This window comes from Ambystoma mexicanum, chromosome 12 (genome assembly GCF_040938575.1).
Source record: "Ambystoma mexicanum isolate Mex_15411 chromosome 12, UKY_AmexF1_1, whole genome shotgun sequence".
Taxonomy (NCBI): domain Eukaryota; kingdom Metazoa; phylum Chordata; class Amphibia; order Caudata; family Ambystomatidae; genus Ambystoma; species Ambystoma mexicanum.
The window spans coordinates 588834360-588857826 of record NC_090936.1 but is presented as its reverse complement, the minus strand read 5'-3'; the positions used below and the strand labels follow the sequence as shown (position 1 = coordinate 588857826).

The 23467-nt window shown below is 46.0% G+C and overlaps 1 protein-coding gene across 1 annotated transcript in view; it reads left to right on the top strand.

Annotated features, from left to right (window-relative positions):
* POLD4 (DNA polymerase delta 4, accessory subunit) overlaps positions 1–23467 on the top strand; it is a 293308-nt gene that overhangs the window by 16215 nt on the left and 253626 nt on the right. Inside the window, exon 2 of the mRNA XM_069628951.1 lies at positions 4466–4580. Coding sequence (XP_069485052.1) covers positions 4481–4580 — 100 coding nt within the window. The 5' untranslated portion in view covers positions 4466–4480. The remainder of the gene's footprint in view (positions 1–4465; positions 4581–23467) is intronic.

The window sequence follows — 23467 nt, the reverse complement described above, 5'->3', positions numbered from 1 at the left end:
AAGAAAAACAAATGAGATTTGCCGACCAACACCGGAAAAAGGCCCCTGATTATCAAGTAGGAGACAAAGTTTGGTTAGCCGCTAAATTCGTACCCATCAAGGGAACCCAGACCTTTCATCCCAGATTCTTAGGACCCTATACCATTAAGGCAATTATCAACCCAGCAGCCGTGAAACTGGATTTACCACCTAATCTACACATCCACCCGATATTCCATGTGTCCCTCCTGAAACCAATGCAGCCCGGCACACGGATTGGGACACCACCTAAGCCCATACTTGTTGACGGAGAACCAGAATTCGAAGTCAAGGATATCTTGGACTCTAAATACTCTAGGACCAAGCTATATTATCTCGTCGATTGGAAAGGATTTGGACCGCAAGATAGATCCTGGGAGCCCAGTGAGAATATCCACGCACCATGTCTAATCAGGAAATTCCATCGGAACTTCCCAACCAAACCTGGGCCAGACAGAAGGAACACCATGGGAGGGGCCTTAGGGGGGAGTGCTGTCATGACCCTCGCCCAAAACCCCCTCTGGCAAACCCATTGGCCAGGTGGAGTCAGGACTCGGGCCTCTAGAGCCTGGCATCCTCTTCAAAAGCCCTCATGGGGCCAGTCCTGGCGCTTATGGCGCCAGGCTCATACACCATGAACAACAATGTGCTTGGGAACTACTTTATTGTGTTGTCAGCCAACATGGAGGCATCCATATAGCTTGGTTCCCTAAGAACCAAGCTATGCGGTCTAGTGTTTTGGGTGTAGCAGGCCTGGAACTACTTTCCCTGGTCTATATAAACCACACCCTGACTGCAGAACATGCTTCGTGTTACTTTGCAGCTTGCAGCGTGACGCTCACCGTGTCCAGCTATTCCCTCGAACCAAGGAGACAAAAGGAACATCATTAGCAGCAGCATCTTAGCTGCAGTCTTCATCTTTAAACACTCGCAGCTCCTGAGAACAGCTTCTTCGAATCTGCACACCTCCCGGACAGAACGACCTGAAAGAGGAAGATAGAGGCAACATTAAAGAAAGCTGTAGAGACATTTACAAATTATGAACTGCTCAAAAGGCTTACCTGGCTGGTCGCCTCTCGGCTGGCACCACTCCGGACATTCCACTCTCGCTGAAGAACACAGCGACCTACAAGGAAGGAAAACACATGTTAGCAAAGGCAAGACTTCGCAGCGCTGTGCATAGCGTTTACTTACTGCATCATAGCGCTCTTAATGCGCCATCATTTACCAGCGGGGCTCAACCAAGCCAGTTCGCCGCGCTGAAGCTCCGCATACCTAAGGGAAAAAAAAGAGACATTTTAAACAAAGAAAGGCATGCAGGATAGCAACAAAACTAAAGAACAGCAATAAGACCTACCTGAACAATATCAAACGGGCCGGTGTCAGTGAAGTAACTGGACCGCACTTGCCCATGAAAGACAACACGCCCCTGCAAAGAAGGCAGGACGGAGAGCACGCCTAATTCTACCACAAGGTGAGGAGAGGGCGCCAGAGGGACTGAAAGCATACAGGGGTGGAGGGAGGATACTTACCCCAGTCGGTCAGTCTTGAACACAGTCCTCCTGTATTTTCAGGCAGAACCTTCCCCGCAGACCACATCAGGGCAAAGCTGAGAAGCATACCAGTGAGTAACCCGGCTGGGTGGCGTCCCTTTGGATACCAGGTGAGCATAATAGTTACTACTTCTTAAGTGGTTCCATTCCAAAATCTTTAAAACATGCATTGGTTACCCCTTTAATAAAGAAATCTCATCTAAACCCTGGTGAACTCTCTAATTATCATCTTATTTCTCTTTTACCACTGTTAAGAAAGCTTATAGAATCGATCGTTACTCCCCAACTCTCATGCGATCTTTCCACGCAGATTTTAGACCTCTTAGAGGAACGGAATCTGTGATGATTTCTGTTCTCGATTACATTTCATGCTTCGGGACTGCAGTGAAGTCAGAGTTATTATTTTACTTGAGCTCTATGTGACCTTCGAAACGATCGACCATGCCATCTGGCTCAGATGCCTGGAAGCAGTTGGCATTGGTGGACTTTCTTTGTCTTGGTTTTCTTCTTTTCTATCAGACCTGTTTCAGGCAGTTTCTTTGTTCCTGTTCAAGTCAGAACCTGTATCTATTACCTGTGGTGTTCCCCAGGGTTCCTCCCTTTCCCCTCTTCTCTTCAATGTTTATCTCTGTCCCACTGGGGATTTAATTTAATCTTATGTTGTTCGGTTTTACACTTACTCTGATAATATTCAACTGATTGTTTGACTTAAGGCTCCCAAGTTGGATCCGCGAAGCAGACTAAGATCTAGTTTGGTTTCAGTCGCAAGCTGGATGTTGGAAAATTGTCTGAAGTTAAATGGACAAAAGACATAGATCTTGTTGATTGGTTCTGAAGAGTGTAACTGTCAATGGAACTCTAATTTTTGGCCGGAATCCTTTGGACCATGCCTTGCTCCCAGTGCTTCAGTGAAAAGCCTCAGAATTAAATTGCACTCCTCTTTGTCCAGAGAGACACAGGTTCCACTAAATAAAATTGTGAACATTAGCCTGTGTTGCATCTAGATAGGATTGTGAATGTTAGCAACTGCAACACTTAGATAGAATTGTGAACATTAGCCTGCGTCACATCTAGACATGATTGTGAATGTCGGCCAGTGCCACGTCTAGACTGGATTGAGAATATTGCTAATGCCACATTTAGATATTATTGTGAATGCTAGCTTGCTTTGCATCTAGACAGGATTTTGAAGGTGGGCCAGTGCCACATTTGGATATAATTGTGAATATTGGTGTGCTTCATATATAGACAGGATTGTGAATATTAGCCAGTGCCAGATCTAGATAGAAATGCAGAAATATTCATGCGCCACATCTAGAAAGATGGTGGAAATGTAGCCCATATCACTTCTAGATAGGGAGGCCAATAACCAAGACACTAGCAATTTCGCCCCTCTGCATACACCTCTCAAACTCTAACCAAACACAACCACAACCCTAAAGCACAACAAACCGCACAAACTTCACTACACCACAACAACAAAACAAACCGCACAACAGCACACGACGGCTACTGACCAGAAAGCACCCCCAAGCTCAGCAAATGGTGTTAACCAAACTGAAGCTGCCAACAGCACATCACTGCTCTCTTGCACTTATCCCGCTCATTCCCACTAACTTATCTCCCACACCCTTTCATTTTCAGATCCGCCAGACTACCAGGGAACCATTCCGGTGGTCATAGTGTGCGGTACAAATATCCTTTAACATTAACATTCCCAAGTAGTCACTGCCTCAATTATGGGGACACTTGACTACTGCAATGGCATCTACTTAGGGCAACCGGAGTTCCAGTTGCACAGCCTTCAGGTATTGCAGAACTCAGCGGTGCACTTTGCCCTAAATGTTCTGAGGCTCACTCATACCCCACCCATATTACGTCAACTTCATTGGCTCCTGATTAAGCAGTGCATTGAGTTTAGAGTTTAAGATTCTCTGCATTGTTCATCGGGCCGCCCCACATTCTTGTCCCTCTTTTTTTAATCATAAGCCGTTACTCTATTCACCATCCAGAATTTTATGTGCCTGTTCTCAACCCTTATTCGTTGTCCTGAGATTTCATAAAGCCCGGGCTGAGGAGTGCTCTTTTTCAGCCTTGACTCCCGAAATTGCGGAACGCTCATCCATCTTAAAATTGAAAACTGACATATCACCTTCAGTTTCGCAAGGCCCTAAAGATGTATCTTTTTGTCTACGGTTCCATGGTAACTTGCTTTCTGAGCATCCAGGTGCCATGTGATGCCACGTCCTGTTTTGTCAAAGTGTGAAAGGTGGTGTGCCATCACTTTCCGTGATGTCCCTTGGGGTCAGGATCAAATGATATCACTTCCTGTATGTCATCAGAGGTCAAGGGCCGTGTGATGTCACTTCCGCTACCCCTGGCATTTTGGTGAAATGAAATCCCTGAGTGTTTTCCCATAGCATATCTCCCTCTTATTCCCTGATAGACATTCCAGAGTCCACTCAGGGTTTGGGAGCTCTAAACATGATGCATCCTTGGCGATGCAGTCTTGAATACCCTATTTCTTTGGGACCTGGTAGTTGCTAACTAGTTGCTGTCTCAGGGGATTCAGTAATAGTTCAGGGCTGGTCCACCTAACATCCTGGGTATGATTGATTTAGAGGGACAATCTGCTAAGGTTGTTGGAAATGATTCTGTGGGGTTCTTCTGAAGAGCCAAACGCTTTGTTGTGCAGTACTTCTTTGTCTTCCACCAGATGATATTCGGGTTGCTTAGCTGGTCAGGTTGGGGTGTATATCAAGGTCCTGGCAGCCCTACTCTCAGGCAGACAGTAGACAGGTGTGAATTTGTCACAGCATCCTCTTTTAAAGTGTGAACTTTGATGATCCTATTGCAATGCTTGTAACCTCTTAGTCATCTCCCTCTCTCTGCAGCCAGCAAATAGCGCCATGAGTCGCAGGAACCTTATCACAGACTCTTACAAGGTGGTGAAAGGGAAGAATAATTCCAGAAAGAAAGCGACGACAGAAGAGCATGTGCAGAAATCTGGTAATAAAGACCTACAGCCTATGTCAGAGTCTGAAAAAATGCCATGCCTTAATGCGCCCCATAATCGTCAGTACAATGGTTGCTTGCTTAGAAATCTCCAGAAGGCTGGCCATACTCCTTTAGCTACCATGCGAAAAGCAATCGTCTAGCCCTCGTCTGGTCAGAGCTGGTCCTCCTAGCCCTCTCTATATCACTTGATATTTTGATTATGTTATGATTTACGAGTCTTTAAATTCTACTTGAAATGACATATCTTTTGTAGACAAAGCACACACTGGGCGCGAAAGGAGCAATGTAGCTCTAACGCTTTGCTTTCTCAGTGCTGTGGTGTGATGTCTGTTCTGTCATCTGTTATCGTATCAAGATGCCCCTGTGGGGTGAATGGGCGCTAGCAATACACCTGTTACATTACATCAGATTTAGAAGGTGGGATACACCAACATGTTTACATGTTGATTCTTTTAACCCTTCCTTTGTGGAAGATGTGTATGGTCATCGCTGTCAGAGTGATTGCCTGTGTCCCTGTGTCCTATGTAACATGTCAATAGTACTTCTAAGCAGATATTAATGTGTTCTGTGATGTCAGATTGTCAGTAATAATTTCATATTGATTGTAAATGCCTTTTTTGCAAACCTTTCTGATAGATTATTTCTTTAAGAATTTGTTCCCATCAGGCACTCCCAATAGTGTGCCATGTTTTTTTACAAAGCATATATAACCCTTTAGACTCCCACACATATACACGTTGAATTTGCACCCTGTGCATGGCAGTCCCAGAATTTCTATTTCGGAGGCTTTGCAGGTCTGAGTTGAATCGGGCAAGAGCAAATCCCCCTTCGCCGTCTTTCCAGGTCTCGCCGCCTTTCTCCTTTTCAACTGCCAGTTTGGTGTAGCTGTCCCCTTGTGCGTTCAGCCTTGCTCGAAGTGTGCTTTCGTGCTCCGCTTTTTTATCCCTGCGGGGAAGGTAAAGGGCTATCAGGTGTGCATGGTTATTGTCAATTGCCTGACTCTGCCTGACCCATGTTGGGGCATGTCAGGTAAACGGCTCTAGTGTTAGTCCGTTATCTGTTACAGTGTAGGAAAGTGTTTGTGTGGGAAACGGTGGCGGGGCTAGAGCTTCTAAATATCCTACAGGGTAGGATGGGAAAAAGGTGTTACAGGAAAGGGGATACTGCGTCTCAACCCTCGGCATCCCACTTCCACTCCCCGAAGACACCTCGCCCAGCTGATCCTCCCCCACTGGTCCACCCCAGGAACTGGATCTAATAGCGATGGCCGTGTCCTGGCCACCTGGACGACAGATCTCTGGGTGCTAGCGGGTGAGACACCTTTAGGTTTCTCACATCAGGGATTTCAGCAATAAGGGGCTGTGATGAAGTGCCAGCTCTTAGGTTTGTAGATGAGGCTTGGGAGACTGTGGGGTGGGTGCCACCACTCATGCTGTGATGTCGGGCCCAGATGTGGAATAGGGAACTCATTCAATCATCCTGACGCCCACTAAAAACCTATTACCCATGTTAAAGCCTCTACCTTCCCAAATTCCTGTTGTACTAGTTCACGAGATTTGCAGTGCTGCTTTCTTCAGAAAATCCCTGAGACGCAACAGATTTGTCTTTTGCATCAGTTGCAGAGATACGAGAGCCATCGGTCTTTTGCACATTCGAATCAACTCATGGCGGTGCGTCCTATAGTGAATCACTGGTCGTTGTGGGGTGCCACAATTAAAAAACAGTCATTGATGGCTCTGTGTTACAGGAACTGCAAGTTACTTCCCTTAGATTACTGGCAGCCTCGCAGTGAAATAGCCTCCCATGTTGATGAGACGCAACCCTGTGCTGTGAAATGTCATAGAAGAGTGCAGCGAAGGGGCAATCTCTAAAGCAAGAAGCCGGACATCCACAAAACTAGACTGTTAATTGCAGGACCAACCACAACTAACTGCACAGAATGAGCATCAGTGACTGAGACCCAAGCATACAACATCCTGAGAACTTTAGGAGGCGACTAACTGTACAGAATGAGCACCAGTGGCAGAGAACCCAAGCATACAGCATTCCGAGAACTTTAGGAGGTGAATAACTGCACAGAATGAGCACAAGTGACTGAGAACCAAGCATGCAACATCCTGAGAACTGTAGAGGGGACTAACCGCAGAGACGGAGAACCAGTGACTGATAACCAAGCGCGCAACAGCCTGAGAACTTTAGGAGGTGACTAACTGCACAGAATGAGCACCAGTGACTGAGAACCAAGCACACAACATCCTGAGAACTGTAGTGGGGATAAACTGCACAATGTATCCCACGTGGCTGGGACCATGCAACAAAGCTGAAGATATTCACCATTCTCAGACCTGAGAGGCGTGTCTGCAGAAGCATGAAAGGGAGCCACAGGTTAATCTGTGCATGGCAAGTGTTGGAAGCCCGTGTTATATAAATCAATTGGGATGTAAACATGATGTGAAAACATTCCCTGCATATTAGATGGATTCCAACCATTTGTTTGCTGGTTTAAACATACAGGTTCTTTTTTCCATGTGTATTATTTACCTTCTGGTAAATTGAAGAGATTCAATAATTATTTTTTAAGCATATTTTAATTAAAGTTGAGCAAAAATCTATTCGAGATTATTTATTTATTATCATGAGTGGCCTTGAATCTTGAATTTCTACATGCTTAAACCAAATGGTAATTCAGATTTGTCTTTGCCAGTTTTAAAATGTTCGATTGCTAAGCTTCGTACAAGTCACTCAGTACCATAAATCTAGACTTGAGTAACCAAAATAAAAATGTCTGTGAAACAATAATAGAGTTTTAACTTGCCTTTCTAAATCCTTACAGGATGACAGATTTCTGCTTGGAATCCACCACACTGTTATGTACAGCAGGTGAAGCATTGACTTTCGTTCTGAACCGTTTCATTTTAAGGATGTGGTTCATCTAACTTCTTGATCTTATTTTATATAATTACGAGCAGTGTTTTAAGTAGCTTTATTTTTTGTAATTCTTTTTATGGAGTTTTAACTTAACCATACATAAAAAAACAAAATGTTGCAACCTTCCAGGCACAAACAAAGGGTAGTGTTATGTAAATATCTAAACTGCTGGATATGCATAAAAAAATACTAGTTAAAATGTACATTGGATAATCCCTATCAAATAGTCTCCTATGTTTTCTATTTTCAATTACAATATAATGAGTAAAATATATGTATAAGGGGGTTACAAGTCAAATTTATAACCACAAGGGGAACATCAACTGTTTCATTAGGAATTGAGTTGCTGTTTTTTTATTATTTGTTTTTTTAGTTTGATCATACATAATTTCGCAATAAAAGATGATAGGAGGAAAAACTATTTCAATTGCATAATTCGAGTTAAGACATTATTTAGAAAATGATATAAAGCAATAATTAAACGTTCTTGCCTCACATTAATCAAGCCTAAAATAGGTTCCTGGAAAATTCGGAATCAAAACAGTCTAGATCTCGGATGCAGGTTAGGACATACTAAGACCCAGTGCCGCAAAGTTTCCACAGACACTGTGGAATTACAAAGGCGGCAATTCACGGGGCCCTAGTGTCTTGGAAGAATTCCAATGTTTCATCCGTTCTCTAGTAGGCAACTGGTTCTATCTAAAATGCATATAAAATGCTTGTATTTTACTACATGGAAAGCAAATCAGTTACGAGGAGATGTTCTTTTTTTCTGAAGAAATTTAGTATACAATGAGTATGTTTCTATATTGTCAACATCCAGTCATGCCTAAAGAGGTTGGATTTTACGCCTCCAAGGCGATTTAGTAATTCTTCCTCAGAGAAATTTATGGGTCTAATAAATCCTGCATCCTGCGTTTGAACAGGTTTATTGAATAAATAGAAGAGTCCACAACCATTTTGATTAGATCACAAAAAAAGTGAATAGTCGGGAGGCCGGATAAACTTGGTATAATTCAGCCACTGTCTCCAAAAGTAATGAGCTTGTAAAGATATAACGGCAAGCTCGTGATGCATAATTGCGTTGGGTATGGCCGAGGAAAGACCCAGAATCTATTTCCACAGTTGACCGTGAAGGACATTCAAATAATTACTGAGGTCAATAAGTGACATGTCAATTCCATATAGGAGGACTGGCTCTGTCTTAATTTGATAGTGTCTAAGAGCAGGCCGAATAGAGAATTTACATACTCGTGAGAGCAAGCATTTCGTGTGGTATTCGAGAGGGCGAAGCTTGTCTTTCAAAGTGGATCGCCACATTGCTATAGAAGTGGTGTTAGAACGATTGTACCCCAGATATCTTAAAGAATGTACACGCTCTACTCTCTCATCTTCCAAAACCGACCATATTGCCTTTGGTTTAATACTGCTCGAGAAGAAGACTATTTTAGATTTGGACCTGTTAGCCTGTAAATTATTAGGAGCGTATTGGAGAAACATGTCTAATTCGTGCTGCAGGCCCATAGCCGTCCTATTAAAGAATATCAAATCATCTGCAAAGGCTCGCCAATGCAACCTCAAATGGCCTAGCCTCACAGTTGAAATGTTTTTGGCCTGCCGCAACTTATCAATGTCGCTAATATACAAATTGAATAGTGTAGGGGCCAATATACAGCCCTGCTTTAGGCTGACTTGAGATGAAATTGATCTAGAAAGAGTACCCTCCCTTGTTAGACAAATCTTAAAAGAATTCTTGTGGAGAAGTGCGATAAGCTGTACCAACGTGGGTAAGACATTATAATTTAACAGTTTGATCCAAGATTAGATCGTATTATGCAATCAAAGGTAGAGGACATGTCCAAGGATTCCATGTAGACAGATCCTGTACGATTGTGTTTACATTATAGAGTAAATGAGCCAAAACAGTGGCATTGAGCGCTGTCCCCGTGTTTTGTCTAAACCCCACTTGAAATCTAGACAAAGTAGACAGTTGTTGCAAAACTAAGTTGAGATCTCTTAGTAAAGTTATTGCAAAGACCTTACTAATAGAGTCAATTAGGGCAATGGGTCTGTAATTCTTAGGGTTTCCAGGATCTCCCCTTTTAAAAATAGGAATAATAATCGATTGGGACCATGAAAATGGAATAATATGTGTGTCAAAAATATGGTCAAAATAAGATTTTAGAAAAGGGATCCACGGGCCTGGACTTTCTTCAGAACAAAGTGTGGTAAGCCATCCGGGCAAGGAGCCCTTGATGGTTTCAGTTTAGTAATGGCCCACTCAATGTCATCCTCTGTCCATTGACAAGAACCAGAAATCATAGGGCCCATGGTCGGGTCTTGTAATCCAAAAAAGGAGGTTGGCAACTGAAATGTAGTCCTACAAAAGTCGACTCAAGTAGTTAGAAGAAGGGATATATCTTAAGGTTTTATTTACACAAGCCCAAAATTGACGACCATTAGTAGCCAAAACATGTTCCAACATACTTTGATTGTCTTTCATATATAATTCCATTTTGAGGAATTTTACAAAGTTCTTGTGTCGTTGGCAAATGAATTTGTTTGCAATCTGATCATCAATGGATTGTAGTCCCTTAGCTCTTAGGTGTTTAATACTATTGCGTTTAAACCTTTGAGGCAACAATTTTTTATATCGTGGTCTAAAATCATACGCTTTAGACACACACAGTAATCATTTAATAACGTTTCTCAACCATCCCATATGTGGTCGAGTGTGTATTCCACAGCAAACCCAAGTTGTCACTGCCACAGTCAAAAGGTGTGTACATTTATGGCACATTCTGTTATTCCATTTAAGTGTTAATCTACCTTTATCAAGAGAAAGACATGGCAAAGCGGAGACAACTAATGTGCGGACTGAAAAAATGGAAATGCAAGATAAGGTGGTCTCCTAATTGAGGATCATTAATATTAAATGGGCCACTTTTTAGCCTCAAACAAGTAGACACAAAGAAGCAATCAATCCGCGAATGTAGCAAACCTCTTTGATATGTAAAAATAGGAGTATCGCTAGGAGTCACCATTTCAAGTTGGAATAATTCCCAATCTGTCAAAAAGAAGTCTCAAACATCCCCTATGTTAATGCTAATATGGGAAAAATGGGGTGTAACAACATATACATTCAATTTAGAACCTTCCGCACAATTTGAGTTGAAGCCCCCCCCCCAACGATTATACAGTTATCGTGTCCGTTTAATAACCAGGCCTCAAAGAGCTCAGACAGAACCAAAGGAACAGATTTGATACTTGACTTGGAGGGATTCCAGTACGAATTTATCAACAGCACTTCAGATTTCATTGTGTTAGTCTGATGGCCGTGTGTATTTCTGTTGTTAAATTTAAAGTACTATCTATGGCTATTGCCAGACCTCCACTCGGTCGACCCTTGTCGGCTCGGGGACTGGACTGGTATAAGTCAAATAACCCTTCAAGTCAAAGTGAGAGCTCGTCATTGTTTCTGGAAACATAAGAGTGTTAAAATTTCGCATAAAATCCGAATTGCAAAACATTCTATTCAAATTTGCCAAACGACATACGTTCCACAGCTGCTCATTGATCGAGCAGAGGTTAGCGTTGAGTCAACCCCTGTCTTAAAACAGCAAATCATTTTAGTGCTGACTCAATCCAAGACCAGTCTTGGGCCTCTTTGAAAATACTCTGTGTTTCTCGTCACTGTGGATTCTAGTCTGATGAGCACAAATGATATCTATGTTCCCACCAAAATCCCCTATACCTGAGTCCTCGTCCCATCTAATCCCTGCCACTGAATCCCAACCGCCAAATTCCTCTCCCACGGCATTTCCTGCCAAATCCCTCCCACTGAATCAACTGCTGTTTCTTAATGTTTCATCCCCCACCCCCTTAATGCTTATTCTCCCTCCACCTCGATCATCTTCACCCCTCCATATCCCTGCACCAATCATCTGCTTTCTTTCCGTTCAACTGGCTTCTTTCACCCCAGGCCATGGCATGTTATGGAGATGTTGGCTAGAATGGATGGGTAGGTGGGGTCTGGGGCCAAGGTCGAAGGCTGTGCCCCTAGGAATGTGTGGAAAGGCGATTTGCAGACAGACCTGCTATCCATGATAAAAGCCAATTTTGGCAGATTCGGCCATACCCTGGGCAATTTGGCCACTGGCCCATTACAGGGACATTGGCTACTGTGGGTTGCTAGATGGGGTATGGTTATGGCAAAATGCAATGCCCCGAAGAATGTGGACAGTGGCACATGCACTTGTTATGGCAAAGCTATGGTTAAGTTGCCCTAATAAAAACCTGTGAAATTCAGTGAAAAAACGTTATTAAAGGAATGTTATGGTTGCAGTGCAAAATCGAAACACAATATAAACGTGCCAGTTATGGTAAGCAACCACTAGGTGCGCCCTCACAATGCACTGATAATAGTCATCAAATGGCTTCATTGATGATATTAACTGTAGCAATATCACTATGTAGACATCAGTGCGTGTTGGGTGCTGAGTTGCGGTTGCATGGTTTTTCAATTTTGCAGGGCAACCATAACTTCCCTTTAACAGTGTGTACATGTCATAGCTTACCTGCAATTGGAACAGGATTGTATGCAAGCTGCAAAAGCTTCCTTGAAATTCACTTGAAAAGATGACTGCATTATTGACACTCAAAGCCCCGATAATTTCTTTTGTTATTGTTCTACCAAATAAACTTCGTAAGGCTGGCTGCATTCTAATAAAACATGTCTCAGAAGGAGAGGCCTTGCTAGGGAGGACTGGGGGGGCTATTGCCCTGGGTCTTTTGGTTGTAGCCCCAGATAGAAGCACATGGGCTACAACCAAAGGGCTAGCTAGCCCCTCCAGACATTCCCGACATTAGTGTAGCCCAGATCTTTTCCAGACCTAGCAACACCCCTGCTCAGAAGGTAGGAGCCCATTACACATCACTGGTATAACGGGAGTTAATGATATCGAGAAAAACGTATCATCATAGCTGGATTGAACTGAGGGTAGGCTTCAGATTCTTTCAGCCCATTCCCTTTGGATCTTTTCCCATACTTTCCTGATTCATTTTTATGGTGCAGAAATCCTTCTACTTCTAGAGTTTCTGATAGGTACTTCATTAGTCTTCAACTTAACTCTCGTCCTATTTTTGCCTTGTGTGCACCCCTGTGGTCCACCAGATCAATCTCTACAGGGGATATTCTGAGTTTGGTTGTACAGTTACCGCCACCACTTTCTTTGGGGAGTGTAACAGAATTACTGCCAGTCTTACCGCACTGCCACATTACAAGTAGGGCCATAAAGTGGAGCATTTGTCATAAACCCTCCCTTTCAATGACAAAAATGGGCAGAAAATCTGCCAAATCCCCAATGCAGTCTAACAGACTTCAGAAATGCGGATTAACACTGCCATGCCTCCACTTGTAAACTGGCGGTAATTCTACCGGACTGAGTGGCAGCACCAGTAACCCAGCACACTCTTCCCCACTGACCCACACACCTGTGGTACAATGGTGTGTGTTCATCTACATTACACCATCCATCAACTCGCCGAGTCTAACTGCACAAGTCTGAGACCTAGTTTTCCTGATATTGGCCCGTTCCAAATCACATATCCTAGCCAACAGGGCAAGCCATTTCTGTTTAAGGGGAGCTATCTCGGCTTTCCTGCAGATCAGGATGGCCTTTATAGCCGAGAACAGGGCGATTTGGGCACTGTGGCGTACCAGGGAGGCATCGTGCCAATCCTCGCTCTGAAGGCCAAAGATCGTCATCAGCAGTGTCGAGGGGATGTCACAGTTGCCTATTTTAACCAGGCGCCACAGCACCAGGCCCCAAAAAGGTTGTATAATGGGGCATGACCATAGAACATGCCCGATAGTGCCCACCCCTCCGCAGTTCCTCCAACACAGGGGCCAGTGAGTGAGTGAGACCCATGGTGTGAAGCTTGGCGGGTGTGTAATATGCTATGTGAATTAGTTTATATTGCATTTCTTTGTGACACAGGTTGCAGGACATGTGTCTAATAGTGTCAAAAGCCTCGTAAATGTCATCAAAGCCAAGTGGGACCTCTACGCCTCTCAACTAGCTCTCTGCCAATACAATGTTTCTACTTAGGTTCTGTGTTGTGCAGAAGTTGTAGAATGTCTGCCACTTGGGAAACTCAGATGTATCCCGTACAAAGTCTGCCTCACAAGCTGTCGGTTTCCTAGCTCTGGATGTTGCTGTGATGAGTTTAATTAGAATTGAATGTATGGAGAGGTATACTAACCAATCCCAATCCCCTAGGCCCAGTATGCCTTTAGCGGGATGAAACCGACGAATCGTCTGCTCGTCGCATAGGTCCATGACCCATACTTCCCTCCCCAGTGGGTGTTAGCTGTGTAGTTTTTTGGGCGGTTTCAAGGGATAGAAGAACTCTGAGGCTGATCCATGGTGGAATTTCTTTTGTCTGCGAGACTGTGAGGGCACGCATGTGGTGCCATTGCACCAGGGTGAGGTACACAATAGAGTGGTGTTTTATCTTACTTGGGAGCCGTCCAGGTGGGAAGGCTAGTATTTCACGTGGCGGAAATGGGCTCATGACCCGCAGCTACGTTTTTTCCCGCCAGCTAGTAGTATCCATGTTATTTTGCCAGCGTTCGGCCCAAGTGACTTGCGCTGCCAGATAAGTATTCCGGGAGGGCTAGGGCCCCATGGGCTTTTGAGGCCTGAAGGGTATTTTTGCTCAGGCGCACCTTCTTACCTCGCCAAATAAATGTTTCCACTGTTTTGTCTAGTGCGCCATATAGATGCCACGGAGGGTGCGTGGGGATCATTGTGGTCAAATATATGAGTTTGGACATTGAATTCATCTTTACAGCGTTTATCCTTCCAGTGACCGATGGCGGGATTTTCTAGATGGGACAGTATTTTCTGCACTACCATGGGATAGCTTAAGGCACTCAAGGCGGATAGGTCTGCGCTCATATTGATCCCCAAATATTTGATATGCTGATTCTGCAGGTATATCCGGACGCAGTGGCATGACTTCAGCGTTATCCCAATTAACGCAATAGCCTGCCACCAGCCGATAACCCAAGAGGATATTCTGGATTCTCGGCAGGGAGCGCGTCTAATCGCTGTTATACAGCAGAATGTCATCTGCTTATAGTGATACTTTATGTTCTACGGTCCCTTTGGTGATGCTCGTTCAACCCTCATCTAACTGCAGCCGTACAGCTAGAGGCTCAATGGCCAGCTCGTATAGCAGGAGGATAGTGGACACCCTTGTCACGTGCCTGTAAGTAGCGGAAAGGCCTCTGACCTTTGGCCGTTGGTCATTAATATTGCCTGTGGTGCATCATAGAGTAGTTGTATCATGCGCAACATCTGTCTCAAGAACCCAAACCCCTCAAGTACTGCAACCATATAATCCCACTGCACCCTGTCAAACGCCTTTTCCGCATCCAGTCACATTTCTTGCGTCTGAGGGATCTTCGATTATGTGTAACAGGCGCCTTAGGTTATCCTCGTAGTGTCATTGGCAAATGAAGCCAGTCTGAGCCTGGTGGATCAGGGTAGGCATAATTCGCTCTAGGTGCTGCGCAAGGCATTTATTAGAGAACTCGGTCGGTAAGCGCTGAATAACTGTGGATCCCAGCCTTTTTTGTGGAATACAATAATACTGGCTGCTAGCAGGGAAGTTGGGGAAATGGCTTATCTCAATCGTCTCTCAGAACATTTGGCCCATCTTGGGGGCTAGGACATATCCTAGGCATTTGTATAGATCAATTGACAGCCCGTTGGGGCCTGCCGCCTTGCCAGGGGACTAGCCTTGGATAGCAATGTCAACTGTTTTGTCTGTGATAGGCGAATTAAGCAGGACCAAAGCACCCGTGGATTTGGTCAGGGGGTGGGGGTTAGAGGTTGCAAAACCTCATGCACCAATTCTATATCGCTGGCCAGGAGGCTCGGAGTATAAATGCCGTTAATACTTTACCAAGCGGTCGTTAATGACCTTGTATCGAGACAGCATCCTGCCTGCAATATCTTTTATGGCTTCAACAATTTGTGCACACTGTTTTTCCCTCAGGACAAGTGCAAGAAGCCGGAGCGGTCTGTCTCCCTCTGTGTATGATGTTTGGGCCCATCTATTGAGCGCTTTCTGCACTCTAAGCGTCGATAAACACGTTCATTCAGCCGTAGAGCGGGTGATGCGGTCATAGACAGCCGAGTCTCATGTAGCTCTATGGTGTCGCTCATCCACCGCAGGGTTTCCATGAGCGTCTTTTTTTGCACTCTCCATGTGTGCAGTTTATGTGCCCAGCGCGAGAGGCACTGACCCCTCAATCACGCCTTGTATGCGTCCCAACACCTTACTCTGGGGAGTTTGTCTGATACATTATCCTGACAAAAGCCCTCTGTGTCCTCTTGTCAGTTGTTGAACAAAGTCAGTCTCGGTCAGCGTCATTACACAGCTTTGCGGACTCTGCAGCATTCAGGTGTGTTTCCTGAAGGAATAGGACGTTCCCCTTGAGGTCTCTGACATAGTTAAGGAGTCTCCTCCACTTTATGGGGTGCCCCAGTCCCTGGATATCAATAGTTATACACGTGAGTGTCGTCATCTACCTACAGCATGTGGCCCAGTGCCACTAGTGGATTCCAGGGCAGGTCTGCTGTAAAACTGCACATCAATATGATCAAAACCCATTTGGACATCCCATACAGCGCGTATGTACAGCACGCACCCCCCACCCAAAGGCTTTAGCACACAGTATAAGCCTTTGGCATGCTACAGTGAGACCTTCTGTGGCTACAGTGTGGCATGGCGAGCAGATACCGCTGGTTGCGGGAGGAACCCTGACCCCTGTGTGGTATACATGTGGCACAAACAAACCCTGTGAATCCTAACCCTTAAACAGAAAAAGAAGTGAGTAAAACTGTTAAGAAACAGCCCGAACTGGGCAACATTGGGGGCAAAAAACACGGATCCAATATAACATTGTGGTAGCCAGTGCTGAGGGTGGCGGGTGAGGCCAGATAAATCCACCACAGACCCATGGCAACCGGTCCGCCCCATATCAGTGGTGATGTGTGTACCCGTATTGGGGGGATCCCGTGTACGGGGGCATGGCCCGGGCCATGACCTGTTCTGCATCATAATCAATCGTATATCGGCTCATTTGCAGTTGCTTACATTCATTTTTGGGTGCGCTTTGCCCAGAGAGTTTTGAGGTCAACAGTGTTCCTTTGCCCAGCAGTCAAGTCAAAGCCGCACAGTTACAGGGAGTCATTTACGCCGAGGGCCTAGGCGCAGCCCGCATAGGATCGTGCACTGCATGATCTACTTCTCTCCATCCAGAGGGTCGGTGCAAGTTATGCACTGCTCGCTAGCCATGTCTTTGCGCATCCATCACTATGAGGATGTTTCTTCTCCCGTGCCCCAATCCTCTTGGGTGCCTACCCCTCTGCTTCCAGTGAGCACTTACGGCTTCAGACTCTGGGGCGTTTACTTCAGTGTTTCCGGGCTGTGCTACACTCTGTTTCCACAGGGACTGCACCTCTCTGGGCTCGTCAAAGGTGTCCCACTGTTTGCCAACTTGGATGGTCCATGTCACCGGTAATTTGAGGTCATGGTGATGAGAAGTCCCTCGAAGCGCCGCCAAGATAGGATTAAAGCCTCTGCTGTGCCTGGTCACTTCCATTGAGTAATCATTGAAGAGGCGTACCATAGCCATATCAATTTGTACAGTGCCCGCTGCTCGATATGCTCTTAATATTACCACCTTATGCTGGAAGTTAATTAGGCGAAATATAATGACTCAGGGTCTTTCTCCCACCAGTGGCTGAGGGATTGGAGCCTGATGGGCTTGTTCTATGGTGAGTGATCGTGAGTCTGCAAGCTTCAGCTTGTCGCTGAACAGGCCATAGAGGAAGCCTTCGATGTCCTCACCTTCAGAGTTCTCTGGGATGCCAAAAAGGCACAGATTATTCCAGCACAACAGGTTTTCTTGGTCTTCTACTCTTGCGCTGAGGAGCTGAACCTCGCTGATCAGTGCGTCCACATCCGTAGATGTCGACTCGTGATTATCCTCAAGTGCACTGATGCACCTCTCATCTGCTGCCTGTTCGGCTTGCAGGTCGAAATGGCCCCTGATGTCCTTAAATTCCTTCATTATTTCTTGCACCATGCCATGTATTTCCTGGGTGCACTGTCCAATGGTCTTCATCTCAGGCAGGGTGACCTGCAGTTGAGTTGGCACGTGCCTGTTTTCCTTGCGCCTTGCGGACAGTGATGCACGAGCAGTTGTAGGGGCACATTTAGCACCTACTTTTGCAGTTTCGGCCTCAGAGTCTGATGATCTTCTAAACATACCCTGCTTGGGCCGTCCAGGGTAGTTGTGTTATGTGGCGAGTTCTATGTGTGCCCTAGTTGGCCACCCGTTGGGTCACCCATATGGTTATTGCATCAGCTGGCCTGAAAGCATGTTTGCTGTTGGTGGTGCCCTCTAAAGCGGGGTAGACTCCCCAGTTATCTCTGAGCTTCTTATCAGGGCATAGCAGAACCAATATACAGCGTTCCACAGCTCATCCCGTAGTGTTGGGTAATTCAGGCTGTTTGCGCGGGCAGATAGCTCAGTGGGGTTGTTCAGCGCACATCAGGCGTTGTTGTAGTTGCAAGCCAGTTGTCTTTCTCCTTCACAGGAGAGCCTATGCAGGAGATCATATGCAATCTTAGTGCTGGCTCATGCACATTATCTGGAATGTAATGTATGGCTGGCCAGGGCAAGAGGTGTGGAATATTGCACAGCACTGTTATGATAATGTTGAGTGTCCAGGATCACCACACACACGTTCTCCGATATATCAGGCAGACAGACCTATTGCCTGCAAGGGTTTACTGGGTCATTCAGTGTGCAGCAGCAGCATTGCCCCCACAAGCTCACCACGACTTGAAGAGAGTCGCTCAGCAAAACCTAGGGGCTCTGCTGTGCACAACTTTGCAATGCACTGCATCCCTCAACCTTACTCCACGTCGGGCCAGTCTGTCTTGGCCACTCAGGCACGGACACAAGTGTTGCCCATCCGCTCTCGTATGGGGCACTCCAGAGCCCCTTATGGGGCACAATATGGAGCCAGGTGGGTTTTGTCCTGGCGCCTCTGGAGCGCCAGGCTCATGAAGAAGACCAGATCATTGGGAACGTTCCAGGCCCACTCTGCACGTGCATCTAGTATTAGGTGTGGCAGGGCGTGCCCAGCCAGGCTGCTCAACGGCGTGGCTCAACAGCCCAGGGCTATATAAGCCCTACCCTCACACTGATCCATTCTTCGCGTTACTTTGCATCTTCATGCAACGTGACGCTCACCGCCGCTTGGACCAGCTAACTTACCTTCTGGAAGCCAGCGATCACCAGCTCATTGCATCTGCATGCTCACCTTCTGGAAGCCAGTGATCATCATCTCATCGCATCTGCATACTCACCTTCTGGAAGCCAGCGTTCACCATAGCATCGTATTAACATACTCACCTTCAGGAAACCAGCTACCCTGATTCCGGCGCCGCGCTCATCATCCAACGCAGCGCCAATCGTCCATGGAGTCGGGCCCTGTAAAGAAGCAGAAAGACAAGTTTAGACAGTTGAAACTCAGCAGCTGGGGGTCGCACCGCTTTGGGACCACGCGCGCATCCTCAGAAGTCACTCAACTGTTGCCGGACAATCGCGGACTCGTTCGCTCCGGCTGCCATCTTCATCTTCGCAGCTGCCGAGTCCCGAAATCACCTACACAGGGAAAGAGTAAAGAGAGACATTAAGGAAAGAATGAACAACATTGCCGGAACAGACGAATCAAACACTGTAAAGCAGGTTGAAAGCAAAACGCACTATACAAACAAAAAAAACACTCACCTGGAGAGAAGTGAATTAGTCGCAGCTGGACTGGATGGCCACACATAGGGGCCAGTGAAGGAACTCGGTCCTAGTTAAGCAAGCACCCCTGCCGAAAGTAGCAGGACGGAGAGCTCATCATTCAAGATAAGCAGGTGAGCCTTCTATGGGCAGCGCAACCTACGGGAACTACACCCTGGGTGGAAGGGGTCTGGAAGGGAACTCTGGTCACTGACTGGCATACTTACACCTCCTTTACATTTACATAGGAGCAGGCTTGAGCAGCACTACCGCAGTAACTGAACAAGTGCAGAGGGAGAAGCCAGATAAGGGCGAACTGATCCCTTGGAGGGCTGCAACCGTGCCCCAACACCTCCGCAGAGACCAGGTGAGCATAACAGAATCGCTCCCTACCACCGGGGAGAAGCGGGAGGCCGCCGTGGCAACGTTATGTAGAGAGAGAAATGCGTCCCAGTCATAACGAGATACTGAATATAAAACTGTTTTTGAACTGTGAAAAGCAGATAAAGAGAAGAACAAACAACTCTGTCTGGGAAGTAGCTAAATATTGGAAACAAATATTGTAGAAGGAAGGGAATCTACTCCGAGTATAATGCTGAAGAGTCGAGAAAGCATGACATAAAACTTTGTAATAAAAGATGTGAGCTAAGACTATCAAGTGAACAAGATAAAAGAAAAGATCATTACAGAGAGAGAACCCAGGAGAAGTGGAATATCAAAGTGGATCAAGTTATATCCAAGCCAGGAGTGCCTGGATTAAAAGACTAAGAAAGCTCTACAAGTTCAGACAAGAATATAAGAAAGTATCTCATGGAAGGCCGTCACAAGCATACCAATAAAGAGAATATAAGACCCATGAATATTGTGGAGGTTCTACAAGAGCTTATCAAGAAGATTGTATTAGGAAACGGAAGTAAAGAGAGACATTTATCTCAAGATATCACTGGGCAGAAAGGTAAGACCAGGGGAAGAAAGACATTCTCTCAGCCTTGTTTAAGTTGATTATATTAGTGGTAGGGTCAGATAGTTAGGTTTGGACCGAGGACAGTTTACTTTGGGACTTCCTGATGACAGACGAGCATCATTAGTTCCTTTGGATAGGCAGTGATACCCCTCTACCAATAGAGAAAGATAGTTTTAATGAAATTATAAGAATAAGGTCTAAGTCAGAATGTCCTTAAAGTGTCCGACTCCTTCCTCCAATACGCCACAGTTCTCAGACTTGCAAATGGTTATCCAAGATGGGTGACCTGATGAGAACTTCCCCTTAAAATGCGTTGGACATGGTGTATTTATTTGAAGGGATGCGGCCGCAATCACGGCTTGCTTTGACGGAAATGGAAGGTACTGTATGGTTGTGGAAGCAGGAGATTGACTCAGAGCTGGTATGGTTGTGTGCAAAGTCTTTTATTGAAGAGAAAAAAGGAAAAGAAAACCTATGGGGGCCATTACAAGTTTGGCCGTGAGGGTAAAAAAGTGGTGGTAATTCTGTGACTGCCATATTTCTCGTACTTTTCCCACTTTCCCCGTACCGCCAAACTACATGTTTGCCGGTGGTGGTTCACTGACTTATCTCCAGCCAAGAGCTGGAGGTAAATCAGATCCCCACTGGCAAAAAGAAAGCTGGTATTTCCGGCAACCGTATAACTGGTGCTGGGAATACCATCATTTCCCCCCATGGAGTCCTATGGAATGCCATGGAATGGGGAAAGGCCGCCGTTGCCCGCACCTGTAATATCTAGGTAATACCATGATATCGGGTGCCGATAACGGTAGGTCCATTTCCAGGTATCCTGTCAGTCTTACACACGGGATACCAGGAAACCCATAATGATCCCCTAGCTCTCCCTAATACTAAGAGGGGTTTCTCTGCCGCAACTAAATACTGAGGAAAATGTCAAAATGTCTGAAAGTGAAGAGTCCACCCTCCAATGCCAAAATCCTATTTCTATCCCTTACACTTGAAAGACAAACTAAAGTGGCTTGCTGTCCTCTTAGTCCAGAAGAACTCCCTTCTTCTGGACAGGTACAGCTCTGTATACCAAGCGGATGGGGGTGGGGTCTCCCTATCCCTGGCCTTTTGTTGTCTGTATCTGGCAGTTCAATGACCTTGGGGGAATGTCTCCCTTCCCCTGGCCTTTCTCAGGCTTCTCTCAGCAGTTCAATATGGTTGGGGGCGGGAGGAGTTTCTCCCTTCCCTTTCTCAGGCTTCTCTTTGCAGTTCAATGTTGTTGGGGGAATGTCTCCCTTCCCCTGGCCCTTCTCGGGCTTCTTTCAGCAGTTCAATGAAGTTGGGGGAATGTCTCCCTTCCCCTGGCCTTTCTCACGCTTCTCTCGGCAGGTCAATGTGGTTGTGGGGAATGTCTCTCTTCCCCTGGCCTTTCTCAGGCTTCTCTCAGCAGTTCAATAGGCAGCCCTGGTGTAGTCTCCTGCCAGGGACTGTCTTGGGTCCCAGGCCCCTTCAAAGCTTTCTCTTGTGTGTGGCTTCCAGACCCCTTGTACTTGGTTACTTTCATTCAGGTCACAGACCCTTTATGGTTCTTTCTGGGGTTCCAGACCCCTTTGGTTCAGCTTCTCTTGTTCATGTCCCAGACCCCTTTGGTTTTCTCTCTCTCTTTTGGGTCCCAGACCATTTGGCTTTCTCTCTCTCTCTTTGGAGTCCCAGGCCCCTTTACAAAGCTTTCTTTTGCCCCCTTGAGGTCACTGGGCAGCCCCCTTGTACCTTCTGTATGGGCTCCCAGTCACTCCCAACGGTCTTGGGCTCCGCTGCGTCTTCTGATGGTTCTTCGATGTTGCTTCCTGTTGGCACACTGCTGTACGCGGCTTCCCAGCATTTCCTGGGAACCAGGCTGAAACCGTTTCTCGCAGCGCTCTTCCACACCGGGATCGCCGTCCTCTTCCGGCCTTAGCTCTTCAGTCCTCTCTGGAGAGGGCAGGGACGGCATGACTTCTCCCGTCACGTCCTGGGCAGCAGCTGCAGGCTCAGCTTCTTCGAATGCGGGTACATTCTTCTGCTCGTGGTACCTCTGGGGAAGGACTGATGACATTCCATCAAAAAATACTTACCTAAGATGGCCGCCGTCGAGATGGAAGGCGGGGCACCATGCCGCGAAGTGTGGACTGGTGGCAGCGGTGGCAATGCTGCCAAAGGAATCAGGTAAGTGGGGTGGGGAGGGAAGGGAACGGGGATCATAGCGACGAGGAGGGTGTGGGAAACATGCCATGGTGGGTGTAAGCAGCCTTCAGGTTGCTTGGAATGCAGGCTTGTATCATGAGATTTAGCGCGCAATCCAAGTAACCTGATTGGCTTGCTCTGCTGCCCTCGGGTGCTATTCACATTAGCGAGCATTCACTACTGCTAGTCTCTTATTGTGTGGTATTAGATCGGATTTCTTGGCTTTTCCTCTGCATGATTCCCATTAACACCTATGTACATCTGCTTGTGATCGGTTATTAAGATCTGCAGACTTTGTTTATTACTGAATAAACTTCCAGTTACAAAAAACTACGATTGTAATCCTGATGAGTAAGGACATGGCGCACACAGGGGGGTGGGCTGGCCTACAGGGAACTCTGGTTTCCTGGTAGGCCTCTACACAATAGGTCTGTTTTGTGTGGGTACCCAGATATTCTACTCCTCTTAGCCTCTCTGCCATTCACCACGCCATCTTCATTCCATCTGTTCTCATCCTACACATACTTTTGAAATAAAGAATTTGTTCTAAAGATTGCAGGATGTGGTTTTACACTCTTAACAAATGGTGTATCTTCGTTTTTTTTTTACCATGTTTAACTATTTTTCTATCTCGATCTAGCCATCTAGGGATAAATGTGCTTTAAAATTCCGTATTTGCACCCGTTTTAAAAAATATTCTTGTGGGAGAACCGCCCAAACCATACTTGGAAGGGCTGGGCAGGGTGTAATGGGGGCTACTGTGAAAAATCTTTCCAAAGGTCACTTTTAATTCCCAGTCCACCGCTGTGGGCACGTGTAGGCTGAATATTCACACAATCAGAATATTCTCGGGTTTGCCTCAGCTCAGAGTGGCTACTGATCCGTGGATCTTCT